Raw genomic sequence first — 23,011 nt, forward strand, 5'->3', positions numbered from 1 at the left:
GGCGCTCCTTGTTCAGTTGGAGTCTTGGATGACAAGTGGGGAGAAATCCTTCACTAAAACGGGCTGCATGCGAAGAGCAACTTATGGTCAAGTCTGCCAGTGGCTCCTGACAGCGTGGAGCATTGTCAAAAAATCCACTATCCTCAACGGGTTTGGAAAGGCTGGACTGCTACGTGTTGAAGGGGCAGCATGAGCTCAGCGGGGTATTTGCCTCCGGATGAAAGTGACGAGAGCAACAATGAAAACGATCCAACATCGGATGAAGCAATTCTGAGGCTATTCATCTCCGACACCGAAGGAGATGACTTCAGTGGTTTCATTGCACAGGAGGAGGAAGATAGTGACCAAGTTAATTTGTTTCAATGTACCGGTAGGCACCTGCGGCTTATAGACATGTGCGGCGTATTTATGTACAAAATACATATTTTTTTATAATTCAGTGGGTGCGGTTTATATTCAGGTGCGCTTAATAGTCCAGCAATTACGGTAACTCTAATGAAATAAAATAAAAATAAAAAATGACCTTGAATGAGTAGGTGTCAACTTCTGACTGGTACTGTATATTATCAGTAAGTAGTCTCTTTCTCTCAGCTTTTCTTTTCCAATAATTTAACCAGAGTATAAATATCATAATGACTATGGCTTTTATCCGATTATGTTGGTAATCTCTTCCACTCATATTTCACATATTTGTATTTACTCTGACCACACATACTATAGTAGAATATAATGTCGGACAAACTCATCTTAGAGGACATGTGCATCCACATTAGAATTAAACCATTTTTCCTCTACTTGAGGGAGTTAGCCAACAATTTACAGCCCATTATAAAACCATTTCCATTGGATTTTCCTTCAAATATCAAAATTGTTCAGGGTTACAAATTGCCATCACATCAAACACTAGTGCTGCGGATCAAAACAAAGAACTGGGCTGCCATGGCCTTTTCCAGACCACACACACACACACACCAATCGCTGCTGCTGGATCCTGATCCCTTCCAAGTTCTGGCCTTCAACAAGTCTTTTACTTTTACAGCTATATGTACTGCATTTAATCCTGTAGTTGCCGCCGTTCAGTTATTTGGAAGGGTGCTGCACACCCAGGAAAGACTTTCCCTGAAAGAATGGTCAAATATATTACCATGAAAAATGCATGTTAGGGAGTTTACATTCACAAGAACAACTGGGCACACCTACAGCAGACTGCTGGAAAATAATTAACTGATTAGAAAACTCTTATGATATTGTCCTTGACATGCTCTTGCAAGGCAATAAGACAGACGGTGTGCTTCTCACTGGAGAATGACTCGAATCTAAAGTAGTACTTCAGTAGACCTTCTGGGGAAATGGAAAAGGGTGATTGTGAATAACTTCGGAGCATGGCCACCCTTTAGAAACCCCAGTGTGCTCCTCCATAAAGAAAGTGAGTGAGATCGGGAGGAGAGGTAGAGAGACACCCTTATTGTGTTGGGAAAATCAAATATGGAGTTATTTGAATCCTTGTTTAAGGGTAGAGAGGAATCACACTTTGGCTAGATCTGTTGCTGGTGTAAATGGGCCCTGTCTTACAGTGGGAGCCATGAATCGTGAGATCCATGAATTTCGGGAGCCATGAATTTTGTGAGGGGAGGGTAATTTTCCACAGTGCAGTTGCACATCAAAGGGAATCCAATCAGGCTTGGAAAAATTTTGAAACACTGAACAATCACGTGATTCTGCGAAGCAAGGTGGTTGTCTGAAAGGAGCCTCCAGATAAAACCCTCCCAATTTCTTCTAAGTTTGATAGAATAGTCAATTTAGTATAATTGCTTGAGGGGAAGTTTATTTTCGTAGTTTAATTGAAGTTTCTCAGTAAAGTCTGTGTTGAATTCAGCGCAATGGCTAACAGGACTAGCTCTGTTGCTAGCACTTCTTCAGCAAGCATGACGTTGAAAATGCAATAAATATTTACTCTGAGCTGCGCTTCGGTAGGTTGGTGGTAGATGGAAGGCCGTGTTGCCAAATCGAGTCCTTTAAAGAATGTCTCTGGTGTCAATTGGATACGTTGTAGTAACGTTGTTGTGTGATAGAAGGGATACTCTGTCTGTTCCTTCCTAACCTGCGTTTGCTGCTACTGTTGCTAACTCAATGGCTAGGAGGTATCACTTCTGTAGTGAAGAAAAGTTCAAAGTTCATACTATTCGCAACCAAAGATCACGCCGATGTTGGCTTCGTTCTGTAGTTATTATCTGAACCATTCTGACATCGGACCGTCGTCCTCACATCCTCGAAACAGGAGGTTATATTGTCATCAAGTGGAGCGAGAAGGGTGTGTCTGAAAAGTTTTATATCCCATGACTCTTCATAGGGGCGGGCCACTGATTGCTAAGAGCCCTAACCTTATGAAAACCCAATTCTCACATTTCAGAAGCTAAAATCACATTTCATCCAATCACGAATAATTTCATATTCAAACATTTAAATTGAACAACAATTCCATGTGAATCCGATAACTCTGATGTGTAGACCTTCTACTATAGAGTTTATGTCATCTTATCATTAATGAGAATGTCTCAGATGTCAACCGAACTGACATCATATTCATTAAGTACCACCGCATATGTTCCATTGGTCGGATTACCAGAATATAGTTAATTCCCCCCCTTCTGATGTTCCCAGAATCTCTATGTTAACCAAGGGGTTTGCAAATGTAACATCAGTAGGGTAGAGAGGAAAAAGGGGTGGGGGGGAGAGAGGCATTTGTGACGGTCATAAACCTATCCCCAGGTCAACGTCATGACACAGTCATTCATGTCTGTTCTAGTGGCCATTTGTGCTAGTAATAATTTTTATTAAACTTTTCTCCTCATTGTTTTTGTTTCTATTACAGTTTGTTTCTTTCCTATTTAACTTACTTTTATAGATGGGTTGGTGGGTGGGTGGTTTGGAGGGGATGGATGCATGGATGGGAGCACGAGGGGTTGGGGTTACTGTTTTTTTTGTTATATCTGAAAATGTATAAATAAAGTTGCTTTTTTTATAAACAAGGAAGAGGCTGCATGAGTTGGATGTACGTTTTACACTCACCTACCCTGCTGTGCTACACATTACATGGAAGGGGGCAAGACTGAGCTTCCTCAAGCAAAACTCAGAGGACCAGAAATAAGGGCATGGATGGCATAGCTATATTGGCCAGTGAGTTCACTATGGGACAGTGTTTGTGACACACTATCGCAAAGACACTGAAATGACAATTCTGCAAACTAATAGCTACAGTATTTAGCTATTTCAGACTGTATAGCTACAATGCTATTTTTGTCACTAGGGGTCTAGCCGGTTCGCTACACAGTGACTGTATTCAAGTTGTCTGGTCAAAACTTCCCTCAAGCAAAGATGTCGGTAAATTAAGTAGATGGAACTAACAACCTTGAAAATATTTGAATCGATATGATTTTATATGGGTTCATAGAACTTGTTTTCCCCTTTACTTTAATTTCCACTTCAGTATTCTTGATAAAAACGACTTATTCTAAAACTGTACAAAAGGACAGAGCAGTGATACACCCATTAATGAGGGATCTGGGTCTGGTAGACATATGGAGACTTGTCGATCCAAGAGAGAAGGAATATACGTTTTTATTCACAACCATACATCTCATTCCAGGATAGATTACTTCCTAATATCCAAGAGCATGACTAAAGAGGCGATTGATTGTAAAATAGGGGTTATTGCTTTGACTGGCCACGCAATAGTGGAATTATGTATAGCAGTTTAGGCAGATTTAGGATGAATATGTCCTTATTCCAAGACAAAACATTTAATCTTTCCCTCAATGAAGACCTTAAGTGTTTTTCCCAAACAAACATTGGTTCCACTGATACATTGAGTAGTGTGGGAGGTCTCTAAAGCTTATGTTAAAGGAAAAATAATAGCACAAACCAGTAGAAAGTAAAGGGAAGATCGAGAAAGAGTTGAAAAACTAGTCCATCAAATTAAAGAGACGGAAAAAGTCACTGTTGAAACAAGTCTGTAGTCTGAAGTTTCAATTACATGAGATCTATAACAAAAAGGCTGAATAGGTTTGATAGTAGTGAAAAAAAACAGGTAAATTATTGGCTAAACAATTGAAACAAACAGATGCCAGTTTTGTAATACCAGCTATTAAAAACATGGAAGTGGGGAGGTACTGACTGGTACAAAAGATAATAACAATGTGTTTTGTGACTTTTATTTGACTCTTTACAAGTCTGAATGTAACTTACACCCAGCTAAATTGAATGCCATTTTTTCAAAAATAAAGCTTCTGGGGTTGTCCCCAGATCAAATAAAGGATTTGGACACTCCTATACTATAATCTGAGATAAGAACAACCATCACCTCAATGAAGTCTGGGAAGTCACCAGGATTAGACAGCTTCCCGGCTGAGTATTATAAGAGGAATATTGACGTATTAACTCTTATATTAACACGGGTGTAGGCAGAAGCTCTGGAACTGGAGCAGCTACCTGACACTTTTAACAAGGCACTCATTTCATTCATTCTCAACAAGGATAGACCCCCCCACTGACCCAGTTTAATCAAAAATGATTGTAAGATGCTCTCCAAAGTATTATACATGAGGCTGGAGAAGGTTTGACCTCATATTATAAGGTGAGATTTGTAAAAAAAAAAACGTAAAAAAAAATAAATAATAATAATTAGAACCTCCACAGAATCTTTGCGTCACCTCATGTGGCTGAGTCAAAAAAGAAGATACTCCGGTGGCAGCCCTTTCCCTAGATGCAGAGAAGGCATTCGATAGGTTGGCGTGCAGCCTTTTGACGTATACCCTTGAAAAGTTTGGCTTTGGCCCTAGATTTATCAAGTGGAGAGGGGCTTTTTGACATACACCCTTGAAAAGTTTGGCTTTGGCCATAGATTTATCAAGTAGGTTACGGTATTATACTCCAATACAAGAACAGCAGCCCTCACAAATGGTATGCTCTCTTCCTTTTTTAACATGACGAGGAGAACCCAGCGGGCAGTCCTCTCACCTCTCCTTTTTACTCCATTTTTGGAGCCCTTGGCAGCAGCAATTAGAGCTGATTCAGGAATCAAAGGAGTGATGGGAGGTGCCAGAGAGCATAAGCTCTTTATATATGCTGAAGACATATTGTTACTTATTAGGGACCGGCCACATCAATCCCTTTGGTTTTGAACACAACTGAGATGTTCTCACAGGTATCTGGTTATAAGATAAATTGGCAGAAGTCAGAGTCTATGCCTGTATCCAATGTATGTCCTCCTGTTGCAATTACTTCATTTCAGTTAAAGTGGGTGCCGTCAGGGATTAAATAACTGGGTATAACACTGAGCTACAGAATCATGCAAATTAATGTAGCCACTACTACAAAAAAAGAAATAATCTTGATAGGTTGTTGCTCAATCTTACTTTATGGGGCAAAATAAATACTGTTAAAATGTTTGTGGCACCACAGTTGAATTGTGTCCATGATGCTCCCTGTGACCATCTCCCCCTTACTATTTAAGCAGTACAATTAAATAATTAAGGATTATCTTTGGGATAGGAAAAAAAAGAATAAATGTCAACAAGTTATATGCTCCAAGGAATAAAGGAGGACTAGCATTACCCAATGTAGAACTATACAACATATAATTTGAAGTAGCCAAATTGGTCAGACACTGGGGCAATTACGATTCCCATTTGAGATGGACTCAGACAGAGGTTTAAGCCTATTGAGGCAATATCACAAAACAATATTCAGAGACAACCAAGTGAAGTGCACATCCGGTTTGGGCATGGTCTAAGGAGCTGCATGGGGTCTCTTATGAGTATTAACCTCCAGAGTAATGAAAACTTGTTAGAACAACATTTCATGTTACCAGGAATATCACACTCCGCTTCAGTGTTATATAAAATAATCTCAATATGGACATTGTGAGAATTTAAAGGTTGATTTGGGAGAGGGATCTTAATTGTGACTGAGTAGGATGTACAGAAAAATATTATTTCCAATGTAGGGTGGCGTACCAGGGATACAATGGGTACATTTACACAAGATTACTACTGGACCCCAGTTAGATTACATTAAATGGGCTTATTACTAAACAACTTATGCTGGAAATGCAAGGGTGAAGTAGGTACCTTTTCTGCATGCTAGACTGCGGAGACTCCTACTACGTAACTGGAAGAGTGCAGATAGTCTGAAACCAACAGATTGGCTCCAACTCATCATGGAGACTGCATCTTATGAATCAATGATAGCAAAATAACAGGAGAGGAAAGGGAAATGTAGTATGACATGGGAACACGTTTTGAATGATATAAAGGGACCCGTCGTGCGGGTGAAAATCTAGGGAATAAGTTAGAACAAATGTTGTGTAATGTTTCTTTTTTTTTACAGTTAAAAAATATATATATCTAAAAAATGTACTATTACTTTCTTATATTATTACTAATTTATATTTACTTCCCGTTTAATATTCCAACCACAGAGATATGGTTGAAAGGTGCTGTCTTGTTGGGTGTCATGTTTTTGTTATTAGTGTTATGTAATGATGTAATGTCATATCGACAAACGTATAAAATACAGAAAATAAAAAACACATAACATTCAGATGTTGTTAATGCAAAAATATATACTCTCTGAATCGGTTCTGGGGCTGAATTACATGTACCGGGATATTCATATGTTATTTACTGCCCCATTTGCGCAGAGGTGCATTAAACATTTGTCAATACCATACATTTATTTCAAACGCGGATATTTTGGACTGGGTTATACCCATAACAGTTTTGTTCAATATTTTGTCTTGTTTATTTGCTGAAAGGTTTACACAGAAGCTGGTGTAATACGACAATTAGCTTCAAAACTCTAGTGGATAAACTTATATCATGTGCTCAAGACTGGCAGACTTTCCTGTTTGTCCATTTGAGCTTCTTTCTTTTTGGCAGGCTGCGGCCAGGTATGGCTCATTCACATTAAGCATGCATTCAGACACCGAGAGCAGGAACAGCACGTTTAAGTGCAGAGACTACTGGCTGAAATCTACCCGTCTTCTCAAGACAAATGGATTGCCTAGCATTTTTTAAATCATGTTACATGGACTGCTGGCTTTGGCCAAAGCGCATAGTTTTAGAATGAAGGACTTACTTTATTGACCAGAATGCACCTCTGTAATCAGATTGAAAGAAAAAGGAAGCTGTAAGTCAATAACAGAGCACAAAGGCCCGCAGGCCTCGCCTTCAGGGTTGGGACTGAGTGTTGGTCAGCCCTGCCCACCTAGAGGGAGTATGGTGTGTGTGCTTGTGGAATACTCATTTCTGCTCAATCTGTCCCAGTCAAACTCTGCTGATCCAGAGAGATGGATGTGGTGATGCTACGGCGAATTTACGAGAATCCTGTGAATCATGTGGAGATGTCACGTAAAAAGGTCAATGACTGAAAGGACAAGAGGTGATCGAGAGAGAGAGAAAATACTTCTGCGAGAATCTGACCAAGAATGAACCAGATGTCCATTGTGTAACAGTTTGGGAGAACGTTCTCAGAGCGTTTGCGGCAAACCTGGCACCGGTTTCATCAATGACTTTCATAACCACAGCAACATGGCGGAAGGTGTTACAGGGTTCTCCATTTGGCCTGGTGTGGCACTTCTGTTAGGACTTGACAGAACATCGTCTGACAGGTGCAAGAGAGCGAGAAAGCAGGTTGCCTTACCGCTGGCTCTTCCTTTTTTCTCTGCTTCATTACCTCAGTCAATTCTGACTGAGATCACTTGAAGGTCGGGCGAGAAAAAAGACACCTGTGTAAACATGGAGACTTTTCCGCACCAAAAAAATTGGAAAACGATCCGCTATCAAAAAGGAGGACCAACAAAAACAAACAGCTGCCATACGTCCAAATCTTTGATTCTTTATTCTCTGCCGCACTGTGGGAATCAGACTCTAAAACCAATGCCATTGGTTGCTGTTGGCTGCCCTTGTGACCTGTACTTCCAACTCCTGGTGTTCCACCATTAAGAGACCAAAGTGAACATTCAATCAGCGCCATCAAGAGGACATTGACTGAGGGACGGGGGGGCTCTGTGAGAGCGTGATCCAACACAAACACGCCATATTTCTGTCTATCTGGAAGTGTGTTTCCCAGGGGGCCCTGGGGGGCAGACAGGTTAATAATAACACCAGGGAAACAGAGCCAGATCTCCCTGGGACTGATGTGTCTGACAGCTGGTGCGCCAGAGAACACAAACGAGTGCATAAACAGGTGCGCACCACAGACAGACAGACGGAGAGGTGGAGGGAGTACAGCAAGATAGCTAGGCAATAGGGTGATAACGGCGATATTCACTGTTCTTCCAGTGTGGGCAAGATGAGCTTCTCTCTGAGTGTGTTTATGTGGTGCCCATGTTTAGTTATGAAAATAACCTTGTCTGTTGTGTAAAGCAATGGATATTGCATTGTGCCTGAGAAAGGCAGTCACAATTATTCTGGTGGTTGTAATGGCTGTGTTGTACCTTGCCATGCTGGCCCATCCTCTCCAGGCAGATCACAGCATCCTCCCACAGCTCCAGTTTTTCATAGATTAGCAGGGCTGAGCTCGTGCAGCCCAGGTCTGTCAGCAGGCTGGCCAGCTGTTTCTGTAAATGTGAGAGAGGTTCAGACATGGGATGTCATTTCATATTTAAACAGTAAAAAAATATATATTATGTTGATGCCCCAGGAAGAGCCCATCCGTACCCCCCTGCAGGAAAACCCACTCCTAGTTCTGCCACCGCTGAAAAAAATCCTGGGGGAAACACTGCATATGGATACAATCCACGAACCATCACAGCTCTGTCTCTGGTGGTAATGACCCGTATCACATTCATATCAATAAAAGTATTTTTTGTCACAGGATGCTTGGGAGAGTTGGTCTTCCCTAGCTGCTGTATTCAAGGGTGCAAATATGTACTGCCGTTAAGCAGTATTTAAGCAGCAGCCAGCCATCCTGATTATTGTGAAAATAATACTACTACTACTACTACTACTACTACTAATACTAAACTGTTCTGAATAGAGGTCGACCGATTAATCGGAATTACCGAATAATTAGAGCCCTTTTCATGTTTTCATAACAATCGGAAATCTGTATTTTTGGACACCGATTTGGCCAATTTAAAAAAATATATATATTTTTTACCTTTATTAGGCAAGTCAGTTAAGAACACATTCTTATTTTCAACGACGGCCTAGGAACGATGGGTTAACTGCCTTGTTCAGGGGCAGAATGACAGATTTTTACCTTGTCAGCTCCGGGATTCAATCTTGCAACCTTACAGTTAACTAGACCAACACTCTAACCACCTGCCTCTCATTGCACTCCACGGGGAGACTGCCTGTTACGCGAATGCAGTAGAAGCCAATGTAAATTGCTAGCTAGCATTAAACTTAGCTTATAAAAAACAATCAATCAATCATAATCACTAGTTAACTACACATGGTTGATGATATTACTAGTTTATATAGCGTGTCCTGCGTTGCATATAATCGATGCAAAGCAGAGGGATGATTTAACCAAAGCGCATTTGCGAAAAAAGCACAATCTTTGCACGACTGTACCTAACCATAAACAACAATGCCTTTCTTAAAATCAATACACAGAAGTATATATTTTTAAGCCTGCATATTTAGCTAAAAGAAATCCAGGTTAGCAGGCAATATTAAACAGGTGAAATTGTGTCACTTCTCTTGCGTTCATTGCACACAGAGTCAGGGTATATGCAACAGTTTGAGCTGCCTGGCTCATTGCAAACTAATTTTCCAGAATTTTACTTAATTATGACATAACATTGAAGGTTCTACAATGTAACAGGAATATTTAGACTTAGGGATGCCACCCGTTAGATAAAATACCGAACGGTTCCTTATTTCACTGAAATAATAAACGTTTTGTTTTCGAAATTATAGTCTCCGGATTCGACCATATTAATGCCCAAAGGCTCGTATTTCTGTGTGTAATTATATTATATAATTAAGTCTATGATTTGATATTTGATAGAGCAGTCTGACTGAGCGATGGTAGGCAGCAGCAAGCTTATAAGCATTCATTCAAACAGCACTTTTGTGCGTTTTGTCCAGCAGCTCTTCGTTGTGTTCAAGCATTGCGCTGTTTATGACTTCAAGCCTATCAACTCCGAAGATTAGGCTGGTGTAGCGTCACACGCTCTGAGACTTGGAGTAGTTGTTCCCCTTGCTCTGCATGGGTAACGCAGCTTCGAGGGTGGCTGTTGTCGATGTGTTCCTGGTTCGAGCCCAGGTAGGGGCGAGGAGAGGAATGGAAGCTATTGCCAGTATTACACATCCAATAGTCAAAGGTATATGAAATACAAATGGTATAGAGAGAAATAGTCCTATAAATACTATATTAACTACAACCTAAAACCTCTTACCTTGGAATATTGAAGTCTCATGTTAAAAGGAACCAACTTTCATATGTTCTGAGCAAGGAACTTAAACATTAGCTTTCTTACATGGCACATATTGCACTTCTACTTCTCCAACACTTTGTTTTTGCATTATTTAAACCAAATTGAACATGTTTCATTATTTATTTGAGGCTAAATGGATTTTTATTGATGTATTATATTTAGTTAAAATAAGTGTTCATTCAGTATTGTTGTAATTGTCATTATTACAAATAAATACTTTCCTTAAAAAAAATCGGCCAATTAATCGTATCGGCTTTTTTTTGGCCCTCCAATAATCGGTATAGGCGTTGAAAAATCATAATCTGTCGACCTCTAGTTCTTAACTACACACGCAGACACACACCAGCTGTATTCATTCCTAGCTGTGTCTCCAACCCCCCCCCCCCCCCCCCGGTCGTGTCTCCACCCCCCCCCGGTCGTGTCTCCACCCCCCCCGGTCGTGTCTCCACCCCCCCCCGATCGTGTCTCCACCCCCCCCGATCGTGTCTCCACCCCCCGGTCGTGTCTCCACCCCCGGTCGTGTCTCCACCCCCGGTCGTGTCTCCACCCCCCGGTCGTGTCTCCACCCCCCGGTCGTGTCTCCACCCCCCGGTCGTGTCTCCACCTTTTATCTCTCCATCTCTACTATTATGACCTCAAATCTATTTCCATTATCTTGTCATCTTCACACAAGGCAACATAGGCCCTAACCTTGTACCCTAACCCTGTCTCTCAATCCACTTAAAAGAGTGGGAGGTGAACCTGGAGCACAGTCTGTCTTGTCACAGACCAAATCCTAGGTTTCTGGGTTTTATCACCTCTCGTCCTCTCCTGTGATTGCCTCCCCATCCCGTCTCAGGGGTGACATATCACGTCCCACTGGGATGATGGGCCCCATAAATCTGATTTTACCCCCGTCCCACAACCCCACTCGTCAACCACCCTAATCACGTGACCAGGGAGACATGGGGAGCCAGGACGTGACACCAATGGCAAACGGCAGACATTTAGACTAATAGGACACAATGCAGCGCACATGCCATTTGTGCCTCTTTACCAGTTTCCAGGAAAACTCCTGATATTGTGGTTTCAGAATCTCCCTGAAAGCATGAAGGGCTGAGACAGACAAGAGACAGTTTAATTATATGGGGATTTATTAATTCTGTAAGCAAATCTTCAAATATGTGCTATATCTCAACCCATCTTCCTGTCCCTCCTCTCCCCACACAGCTTCTCTGTGCGCAGGCACGGCCATCGTTACATGCCGGGCACGCCTCTCGCTAAGGAAAAACGCATCACAACAGCCCACACAATTCTCTGCCTTGCTTGCACTTTCAATTCCCCAGGCGGCAATAGGGTGCCTTCAATTCCAGCTTTATTGCTGTTTGCCATTATTACATGAAGCCTGGACGATGTATCCTGCCCCACTGATTTCTCTCTTTCCCTTTCTTTTACATTCCCTCCCTCTCAATCTCTCTACCTCTTTGTCATATCTTTTATTACAACCCCACAATCTCTTTCTCCCCAGCTATCTCACCATCTCCACTCTCCTCATCCGTTGACTAGCGAGGCCTGTGTCTTTAAATATACACTACCGTTCTAAAGTTTAGGGTCACTTAAAAATGTCCTTGTTTTTTGTCCATTAAAATAACACCAAATTGATCAGAAGTACAGTGTCGTCATTGGTCACATTGTCAGTCTGTTCCTGTTCTGAGAAATGAAGGCTATTCCATGAGAGAAATTGCCAAGAAACTGAAGATCTCGTACAATGCTGTGTACTACTCCCTTCACAGAAATGTGAAGGGAAAATGTGAGCAAATTACACTGCTCAAAACACCTTACCTAATACAAGGAAGGAGAAACTGACTGGGCCAAGACAGGTGCAACAACAACAGAAATAAACACACCCATGGTCAACAAACCATCTTTCTGCTTGCTACAAATACAGAATAACAAAAAGGCTAATCACTCACTCCTCATCTGCCGGAATATATACACAGACCGAGAAAAACAGACAAGCCTTACATGTAACACCATATAAAGACTACGAGGTGGATGCAGCTTCTACCCTGAGGGGCACTAACTGTCTGGTAGTTGGAGGACAAAGACGTACTGTTTTAGTGGCCATCCTGCAGTGGAGGCTGGCCATTAGGTGGCATTTGGCTTGGAAGCAGTCGGCGCTAACAGGGAGCTTCAGCCTGACAGATATATTGTCTGAATATCGAGTGTCCAGATTAGAGCAAGGCTCTGACGCACTAAATCCCATATAACCAGACATGTGGTGATGGCTGAGACTCCTCTGGGGACAACGCGGTAGTAGACCTCGGGCAGGAGGTCGAGAGGACAGTCACAAAGCAAGGGCAGCATCCTTCTTCAAGTCACGGACTACCGTCAAAGGTGTGGGAGTTCAAAGAGTCCCATCCTTTTCTCCTGGATTAGTGTTCACGCATACAACCCTGATGGAAATAATTGTCTAATCGTGACCATGACTTCCAATGGGTCAAGTCACAAGTCAAAGCTTTGATGGAAGACATTGCTCTGTGTGGTACTTCAGTTACAGTGAGTCTGCCCTTAAAATGAAGTTCACAATCACAGTGGAGCGAAACCAATTCATATATCAGAAACCCAATCAGCAGTGACGGGGTAATGAAGGGGTGTTACCTGGACAGCCCATCTGGGAGGAGCCTGGCAGCAGTAGAAGAGTTTCAGACGCTCCGTCACAGGACAGCTCCTCTCCTCAAAGTAATCCACTATAGTCTGGAAGAGAGGAAAGACATCCAGCGTCAACTAGAGAGTCATACCCAGGCAAAACCTCATTACTCAATCCCCAAAATGACAGACTTAAACTGCAAAGTTGGTAGAGCAAGTCAAGAGCAAACTGAAATGTACTGATTGAGATGTGAGTGCAACAGGTCTAAAAGCCCATTGATTGACAGTGTCCAACCCTGATATCTGGTTGAGTTCTGTGTTTCGTCTCAATCTGTGCTGTTCGGGTTGTTAGGTACTCAATGAACACTGGCTGAGGGCAAGGTATAAACAGGAAACAACTCTCACCGTCACAGCAAATGAGCCACTGCTGGATGCCATCCAATTGTTAATGTCTCATTCTCAGTCTCATTTTATCAGCGGGCCATCATGCAGAGCAACAACTCACATTCTGCTTGCTATCTGAGAGGAGACAATTGTCTGTGCCTAAAATTGGCCTTGACTCACAGTTATGTCTAACATCAATGATCCAATACCATGGCTCATAAACCTCAACCTAACAGCAAATCCCAGACTAGGACTGGGTCCTGTCGTTATGGCTGGGTTGGGTGGTGTTATCTGTGGAACATGGACAGGGCCCAGTTTACTGTAATGAGATTTGGAACCCGACCACCCGGGATAAAATTAATTATAAACAGTGGATGGAGTTTGGCAGCTTCAGATGTGATTGGCCTCCTTGCATAGGAAATTAGGAGGAAAATTAAGAGGAAAATGGGTGAGAGTGTAACAGGACATATTTTACAGTTTGGGATGGAAAAAAATCCAGAGAGGTGAGTCACAGTGAATCCATTTTCTGGTAACGAGGCCAGATGAAAACACAGACACCTAGACACACAGAATGACACAAGCAAAGACACTAACAAATAGACAAACAGACAGACGCCAACGCAATCAGGGAGGATAAAAAGCTTTCCTTACATTTTACACTCAAAGACAAAATCCAATGCCTGGTCATAAAGTGTTGTCTAACAGACTGCTTCAGATTAATAGTGATCTAGCTCCCTCAAAGACCATTTCTACTCTGCCCACATGACGGTCATCAATGTTCATCTTTTGTCTCTGTCAGTTTAATGGGTGGTTGGGGAAGTTGTCTTTACCAATATCTAAATCCTGTCAACAAGCAACAGCAGATCCTCTCTGGAAATCGGTAACATCTAAACAAACCTTGTCAACGAATGAGAATGCCCAGTAAACCATTAGGAGTAAATCCGTGAGTGACGCAGTATGTCAAAATAGGTAGCCTGCAGAGTGGGAGATGGCTCAAAGCAAGTGCAAGAGCTGTAAGAATACACCAGAATGAAGACTATAATAGGCTGTCAATTCATGCCAAAACAAACAACCTTTACACTTGTGTTTGAGTGCAAATGTTCGGTCTTCCAGGTAGATGTAAATGCTCTTTTGTAAAAGCGAAACATTGCACAAAACCAACTAGACCTTGATAAAATGACATGTTTGCTTGCTTAATGGTGCTCTAATTTGACAATGCCTGCAGTCGGGTTCTGTCCTTGATAAATTCCTGAGGACTTTTGTACCCTTCCCATAAATAGTTTTTAAGAATGAAAGGGTAGCACATCCAAGTGACTGTTGCACCACCATAGAGGTGTCTCCAACAAATGGACTTGTTGCTGATAAAAGGCTGTGTGTGGGGACGTAGTGAATGTTAAAATTACTTGTTAAATTGTACAGAATTTAAAAAATGAAATTTCCAGTTGGCTTGGTGGAATCGGTTTCCCTTAATGGCAAGCAAGGTTTGTTTGAAAGCAGACTGCAGATGACTAATAAATTGTGTTTCTCCAAAGCCAGTGTTTATATTCCAGTGTATATACACAAACAGCGGTTGGCATTTGATGAACTCTGGTAGACCAGAGACCCTACAGAGAGACAGCCACAGGCTACTGGGGAGTAGTTCAGAGAAAATGAGAGGAGGTGGGGGAGATTGGTGAGTAAAAACATCCCGATTCACTGAACTGAGTTCCAAGTTGCTCTGTGAACACAATTATAGCAGATGGTGAAAGTATATTGAACGAGTAAACCATAAATTATTGATTTTATACAACTGCACAAGGAAGGAAAACATCCCACCTGACAGGTTGCAGAAATATGAAGTTTGCAATCAGAATAAAACCAGTACACTTTTGATACCCATGTTTAGATTGAACAAAAACGTACCATATCTGGAGAGCCATGTACAGTTGAAGTCGGATGTTTACATACACTTAGGTTGGAGTCATTAAAACTAGTTTTTCAACCACTCTACAAATATCTTGATAACAAACTATAATTTTGGCAAGTCGGTAAGGACATCCACTTTGTGCATGACAAGTAATGTTTACAGACAGATTATTTCACTTATAATTCACTGCATCACAATTCCAGTGGGTAGGAAGTTTACATACACTAAGTTGACTGTGCCTTTAAACAGCTTGGAAATGTGCAGAAAATTATGTCATGGCTTTAGAAGCTTCTGATAGGCTAATTGACATCATTTGAGTCTAAGTCAACCTGTGGATGTATTTCAAGGCCTACCTTCAAACTCAGTGCCTCTTTGCTTGACATCATGGGAAAATCAAAAGAATAGAGATGAACATACTTTGGTGCGAAAAGTGCAAATCAATCACAGAACAACAGCAAAGGACCTTGTGAAGATGCTGGAGGAAACTGGTGCAAAAGTATCGATATCCACAGTAAAACGAGTCATATATAGACACAACCTGAAAGGCCACTCAGCAAGGAAGAAGCCACTGCCCCAAAACCACCATAAAAAAGCCGGACCACGATTTGCAACTGCACATGGGGACAAAGATCGTACTTTTTGAAGAAATGTCCTCTGGTCTGATGAAACAAAAATAGAACTGTTTAGCCATAATGACCATCGTTATGTTTGGAGGAAAAGGGGGGAGGCTTGCAAGCCAAAGAACACCATCCCGACCGTGAAGCACAGGGGTGGCAGCATCATGCTGTGGGGGTGCTTTGCTGCAGGAGGGACTGGTGCACTTCACAAAATAGATGGCATCATGAGGCAGGAAAATTATGTGGATATATTGAAGCAACATCTCAAGACATCAGTCAGGAAGTTAAAGCTTGGTCGCAAATGGGTCTTCCAAATGGACAATGACCCCAAGCATACTTCCAAAGTTGTGGCAAAATGGCTTAAGGACAACAAAGTCAAGGTATTGGAGTGGCCATCACAAAGCCCTGACCTCAATCCCACAGCGAATTTGTGGGCAGAACTGAAAAGGCGTGTGCGAGCAAGGAGGCCAACAAACCTGACTCAATTACACCAGCTCTGTCAGGAGGAATGGGCCAAAAATTCACCTAAGTTGTTGTGGAAGGCTACCCGTAACATTTGACCCAAGTTAAACAATTTAAAAGGCAATGCTACCAAATACTAATTGAGTGTATGTAAACTTCTGACTCACTGGGAATGTGATGAAAGAAAAAGGCTGAAATATATCACTACTTTTATTCTGACATTTCACATTCTTAAAATAAAGTGGTGATCCTAACTGACCTAAAACAGGGAATTTTTACTTGGATTAAATGTCAGGAATTGTGAAAAACTGAGTTTAAATGTATTTGGCTAAGGTCTATGTAAACTTCCGACTTCAACTGTGTGTGTCATACATTTTCTGCTAAGTGTAAAAATGTAAGCTGTTTAACTAACGACAATTGACCCTTCGCTAAGCCCTGCCCCAGAACTTAGAGCAACCAATCACAGCGGATAGCATCTGTTGTCGAGTCTGACACTTCAGACAAGCTCACGTTTAAATTGTATGAAACCCAGTGATGGCTATGGCAATAAATTATTTTAATTCCTAAATTGAACAGCGTACCAGGAGTACTTGCTACTGTGACTTCTGAAATTCAGAGCCTATGCTTTTGTTACATTGTTTGCTAGGTTAGCTCATTGACCACCAAATGTTGCTAACACAAGCAAGCTGTAGTCTGGTCTCCTTCGCCACCAGCAGTTACCATACCCGGTCTGCAAGGTGGTTGCTACTTAAAGTCCCCAGGACATTCACAGTTTTAGGCAAGACTGCCTTCTCGTCTTGTGCACCAGACGCATGGAATACTCTTACAATCCATGCTTCATCTAGATAGGTTAGCGCCACTGAAAACATTTAAAATATTGATGGGAGACGGAGGAGTGTAAATGCATTTTTTTAGGCTGGATAATGTTGTATGTTATAATTCTGTAATGTATTGATTGTTGCTGCCTTCTTGGCCAGGTCTCCCTTGAAAGAGAGACTGGGTCTCAATGGGCTTTTCCGGGTTAAATATAAAAGCTACTTCATATTACTTTTCTCAAAATGTTAGCTAGCTAAGTTAGCAATTTTATGAATACAACTCCCATCTGCCGTCGACAACAGGATATGATTTTAGAGCACTAGTTAGCTCTAAAAGTGCTTATTATAACTTTTGATTCCATTCTGACAGTGAATCCATAGCCATTCAGTGTCTTTGAATTCAGTACAAACAATTTGATGAACCAATTGAAATGACAGTCCACCACAACATTCCCAAGAGTTTCCTGATTAGTTTAATTTCATTGTGTATTAGAAACACAGTTTGAGATCACTGTGAGGGATTTTGCAAGTGGTTGAATGGGGAATTGGGCTTCCCGGGAAAATGTTGTCCGAGGTTGCAACAGTAATCAAGGGGGGCAGGGCTTAGCGAAGGGTCAATTGCTAGAATTATTCTCCAGTATTCAGATCCCTGGACTGTTCACACATTGTCATTTTAGTATAAGGCTGTAACGTGACAAAGAAAAACTGGGTTTTAACATTGTTTTCAAATGTATAAAAAATAAAAATTGAAATATCACATTTACGTAAGTATTCAGACCCTTTACTCAGTATCCTGAAGCACCTTTGGCAGTGATAACAGCCTCGAGTCTTCTTTGGTATGACACCACAAGCTTGGCACACCTGTATTTCCTCAAGGTCTGTCAGGTTGGATAGGCAGTGTCGCTTCACAGCTATTTTCAGGTCTCTCCAGAAATGTTCGATCGTGTTCAAGTCCGAGCTCTGGCTGGGCTACTCAAGGAAATTCAGAGACTTGTCCCGAAGCCACTCCTGCATTGTCTTGGTTGTGTGTCAATGTCCTGTTGGAAGGTAAACATTCGCCCCAGTCTGAGATCCTGAGTGCTCTGGAGCAGGTTTTCATCAAGGGTCTCTCTGTACTTTGCGCCATTCATCTTTCCCTCGATCCTGACTAGTCTCCCAGTCCCTGCCGCTGAAAAACATCCCCACAGCATGATGCTGCCACCACCATGCTTCACAGTAGGGATGGTGCCAGGTTTCCTCCAGACATGACGCTTAGCGTTCAGGCCAAAGAGTAAATCTTGGTTTCATCAGACCAGAGACTCTTGTTTCTCATGATTAGAGTCATTCAGGTGCCTTTTGGCAAACTCCAAGTGGGCTGTCATGTGCCTTTTACTGAGGATTAGCTTCCGCCTGGCCACTCCACCATAAAGGCCTGACTGGTGGAGTGCTGCAGCGATAGTTGTCCTTCTGGAAGGTTCTCCCATCTCCACAGAGGAACTCTGGAGCTCTGTCAGAGTGACCATCGAGTTCTTGGTCACCTTCCTGTCCAAGGCCCTTCTCCCCCGATTGCTCAGTTTGGCCGGGCGGCCAGCTCTGGGAAGAGTCTTGATGGTTCTGAACTTTTTCCATTTGAGAATGATGGAGGCCACTGTGTTCTTGGGGACCTTCAATGCTGCAGAAATGCTTTGGTACCCTTCCCCAGATCTCTGCCTCAACACAATCCTTTCTTGGAGCTCTACAGACAGTTCTTTTGACCTCATGGCTTGTTTTTTGCTCTGACATGCACCATCAACTGTGGGACCTTATAGACAGGTGTGTGTGTGCCTTTCCAAATCATGGCCTATCAATTGAATTTGCCACAGGTGGACTCCAATCAACTTGTAGAAACATCTCAAGGATGATCAATGGAAACAGGATGCACCTGAGCTCAATTTCAAGTCTCATAGCAAAGGGTCTGTATACTTAGGAAAATAAGGTATCTGTTTTCTATTTGTAATAAATTTGCTAACATTCCTAAAAACCTGTTTTCACTTTGCCATTATGGGGTATTGTGTGTGGGTTAATGAGGAAAATGTTGTATGTAATCAATTTAAGCATAACATAACAAAATGTGGAAAAAGTCTGAATAGTTTCCAAATGCACTGTACAGTATGTCATAAACTACTCACTGCTGGTGTTGGCTTAGCTATTGATTTCATTAAATCAGAAACAGCAACCCAGTTTGCGTTATACCCAATGACCTTTCTGAAAACAAAAACACCTAATTATGGCCAAGGAAATAACAGGAACTGATTGTATTTGATATCCTATTATTTACACCCCTATTTCCTTAATAATAACAATGAAGAACTTAATGAATACTAAGAATAAAAAGGTAGTCTGGTAAGGACCCTGTGCTTGTGTTTGTCTACAAGTCTCTGATAGTATTTATACCTTCACGAGAACAATATCAAGCAGCCAAGTAAAAAAGAAACAATTATGTCCCCCAAATCTGTATGTAATAGAATTAGTAAACAAGGAACCTCTCATATCAAAATAGCAGCCGCAACCCCCCCAAAATATGAAATGAAACAACTCAACACATGACATATTTCCTCCACTTTTCCCCCATTTGTTTCCTTCAGCAGCCAAGGAGATTAGAAGTCAAAACACATTGACGTGAGGGAGAAAGAATTTGAAACAAAGCAGAGGGCAAGCTTTTTCTTTTCTCAATTCCTTCAACTCTCAGTCATCGGTGAGTGTGAGCCGCCTGTCAATCCTCGCTCTGATGCGGTTTTCTTTGGGGTTTTGGCATTCTGGGGGAAACTGTGATTGAGCATGTCTGTCTCACAGGGGAATGGGACAGGGTGGCGATGGGGTTAGTGTCAGACGGTGGGATCAGTTGGTGCTTGATGTCTTCCTCGCACTGTGATGGACAGACGGGTGAGCCTCCCCCACCCCTCTAGATGACTTGAACCAACCATGCCTGTCACACGGTTCCCCCTGAAGGACCCCCTCAGCCTTTTCTGCCCCCCTCCAGGCTCGGTCTGTCAAATCAGGTTTGGGATAAGACTGCAGAGCTCCGTGTGCAAACATTTGAGGAGGGCAAGCTAAAGAGATTGAAAACAGACCTTTTCTCTTTGCTCTATGTCACAAAACCATGGAGCAGCTGTACAGTGTCTGGCTTCTTTAAGAGTGTGTCCTGTTTTATACCCGACGTCAGACCGTCATGTCCCAGGCCCCAACCTCCTGCTTTATGACTTTGACCTCGTCTGTCTACGACTGACAGCTCACCGAGGCTGGAGAGACCAACGAGTATACACAAACACACCATAATGTCATCCCAGCGCAGTTTGAAGCAACCCTGAGTATAAATGATTTGTAAATCATACTTATACTTGCCCATGCACAGATGTATGTGTATGAGAGATTGTCTGCACTTCAGCTGTGAAAAGCTGTGTGGAAACATTAAGGACTTGTGTTCTTATGAATGGCAACGTAGTATGTCTAAACCTCATCCCATCCTCCTACACAGCCCATCACAACAGAAGTAAGCTCTCGTTCAGTTTACCATGTTATCACAGGGAGCAGAGGCTGTAGATACCCAGGTTGCCAGTCCCTCTCTAGAGGGGGGCTGGTTTCACAGAGACACCCATGACAAACATCCTGCACAGGGGGAGTGTGTCTGTCCTCCGCTTGGTTATCCACATGTCCTCTGCTTTCACAGATAAATCAGTATTTCTACAGTGAGCTAAAGAGTTTGGCGGGGTGGATTTCAGAGGGCATGCAGCTTATTTCTGCTTGCAGACTGTTGTGCTAATGATGTGACATTTAGCAAGACGTGTAGCAGATTAGGTAAATCCAGGTTTGGAATACATCTAATTTTGCCAGTAAGCCCTTGAAATGGTATAACACCAAGTGCAAGTTACTTCACTTCAAGAAGACCAGCATTACTGGCCTAACCAATAATATAGCCTTATTCTGTGTATTTATGTATAGTCAAGGCCAAAAGTTGAGAATGACAAAAATATAAATTTTCACAAAGTCTGCTGCCTCAGTTTGTATGATGCCAATTTGCATATACACCAGAATGTTATGAAGAGTGATCAGATGAATTGCAATTAATTGCAAAGTCCCTCTTCGCCATGCAAATGAACTGAATCCCCCCAAAAACATTTCCACTGCATTTCAGCCCTGCCACAAAAGGACCAGCTGACATGTCAGCGATTCTCTCGTTAACACGGGGACAAGGCTTGACGAGGACAAGGCTGGAGATCACTCTGTCGTGCTGATCGAGTTCGAATAACAGACTGGAAGCTTCAAAAGGAGCGTGGTGCTTGGAATCATTGTTCTTCCTCTGTCAATCATAGTTACCTGCAAGGAAACATGTACCGTCATCATTGCTATGCAATAAAAAGGGCTTCACAAGCAAGGATATCGCTGCCAGTAAGATTGCACCTAAATCAACCATTTATCGGATCGTCAAGAACTTCAAGGAGAGCGGTTCAATTGTTGTGAAGAAGGCTTCAGGGCGCCCAAGAAAGTCCAGCAAGCGCCAGGACTGTCTCCTAAATGTGATTCAGCTGTGGGATCGGGGCACCACCAGTAGAGAGCTTGCTCAGGAATGGCAGCAGGCAGGTGTGAGTGCATCTGCACGCACAGTGAGGCGTAGACTTTTGGAAGATGGCCTGGTGTCAAGAAGGGCAGCAAAGAAGCCACTTCTCTCCAGGAAAAACATCAGGGACAGACTGATGTGCTGTAAAAGGTACAGGGATTGGACTGCTGGAGGACTGGGGTAAAGTCATTTTTCTCTGATGAATCCCCTTTCCGATTGTTTGGGGCATCTGGAAAAAAAGCTTGTCCGGAGAAGACAAGATGAGCGAAACCGTCAGTCCTGTGTCATGCCAACAGTAAAGCATACTGAGACCATTCATGTATCTCAGCCAAGGGAGTGGGGCTCACTCACAATTTTGCCTAAGAACACAGCCATGAATAAAGAATGGTACCAACACATCCTCCGAGAACAACTTCTCCCAACCATTCAGGAACTGTTTGGTGACGAACAATGCCTTTTCCAGCATGACGGAGCACCTTGCCATAAGGCAAAAGTGATAACTAAGTGGCTCAGGGAACAAAACATTGATATTTTGGGTCCATGGCCAGGAAACTCCCCAGACCTTAATCCCATTGACAACTTGGTCAATCCTCAAGAGGTGGACAAACAAAAACCCACGAATTCTGACTAACTCCAAGCATGGATTATACAAGAATGGGCTGCCATCAGTCAGGATGTGGCCCAGAAGTTAATTGACAGCATACCAGGGCGGATTGCAGAGGTCTTGAAAAAGAAGGGTCAACACTGCAAATATTGACTCCGCATCAACGTCATGTAATTGTCAATAAAAGCGTTTGACACTTATGAAACGCTTGTAATTATACTTCACTATTCCATAGTAACATCTGAAAAAAATATCTGAAGACATTGAAGCAGCAAACTTTGTGGAAATTAATATTTGTGTCATTCTCAAAACCTTTGGCCACAACTGTACAGTACCTGAGACTTGAGATGTGAGCTTCCAATAGAGACGTTCACCATGAGTATCTCGTTGAAACCTACCCCGTGTGACCCCTCATCTCTCTTACCTGTGTCTGCATCATGGCCCTCTCTACCCGCCGAGAGCTGCCCTTCTCCAGCTTGGTCCTTAGACACAGTGCTGTCACCTCCACCGCCCAGAACTTGGGCTGAGACAATATGCACTGCAGGGAAGAAAGACCAGTAAGGACATGGAGA

The 23,011-nt window shown here is 42.4% G+C and overlaps 1 protein-coding gene across 2 annotated transcripts in view; it reads right to left on the bottom strand.

The window, feature by feature from the left end:
* ttc27 (tetratricopeptide repeat domain 27) overlaps positions 1 to 23,011 on the bottom strand; it is a 131,473-nt gene that overhangs the window by 19,968 nt on the left and 88,494 nt on the right. For both annotated transcript variants that reach the window (XM_046358712.1, XM_046358711.1), the window contains 3 exons: positions 22,864 to 22,977; positions 13,091 to 13,186; positions 8,498 to 8,620 (listed from right to left, as the gene is read on the bottom strand). In XM_046358712.1, coding sequence (XP_046214668.1) covers positions 8,498 to 8,620; positions 13,091 to 13,186; positions 22,864 to 22,977 — 333 coding nt within the window. The remainder of the gene's footprint in view (positions 1 to 8,497; positions 8,621 to 13,090; positions 13,187 to 22,863; positions 22,978 to 23,011) is intronic.

The sequence above is a fragment of the Oncorhynchus gorbuscha genome, linkage group LG08 (assembly GCF_021184085.1).
Source record: "Oncorhynchus gorbuscha isolate QuinsamMale2020 ecotype Even-year linkage group LG08, OgorEven_v1.0, whole genome shotgun sequence".
Lineage (NCBI taxonomy): Eukaryota > Metazoa > Chordata > Actinopteri > Salmoniformes > Salmonidae > Oncorhynchus > Oncorhynchus gorbuscha.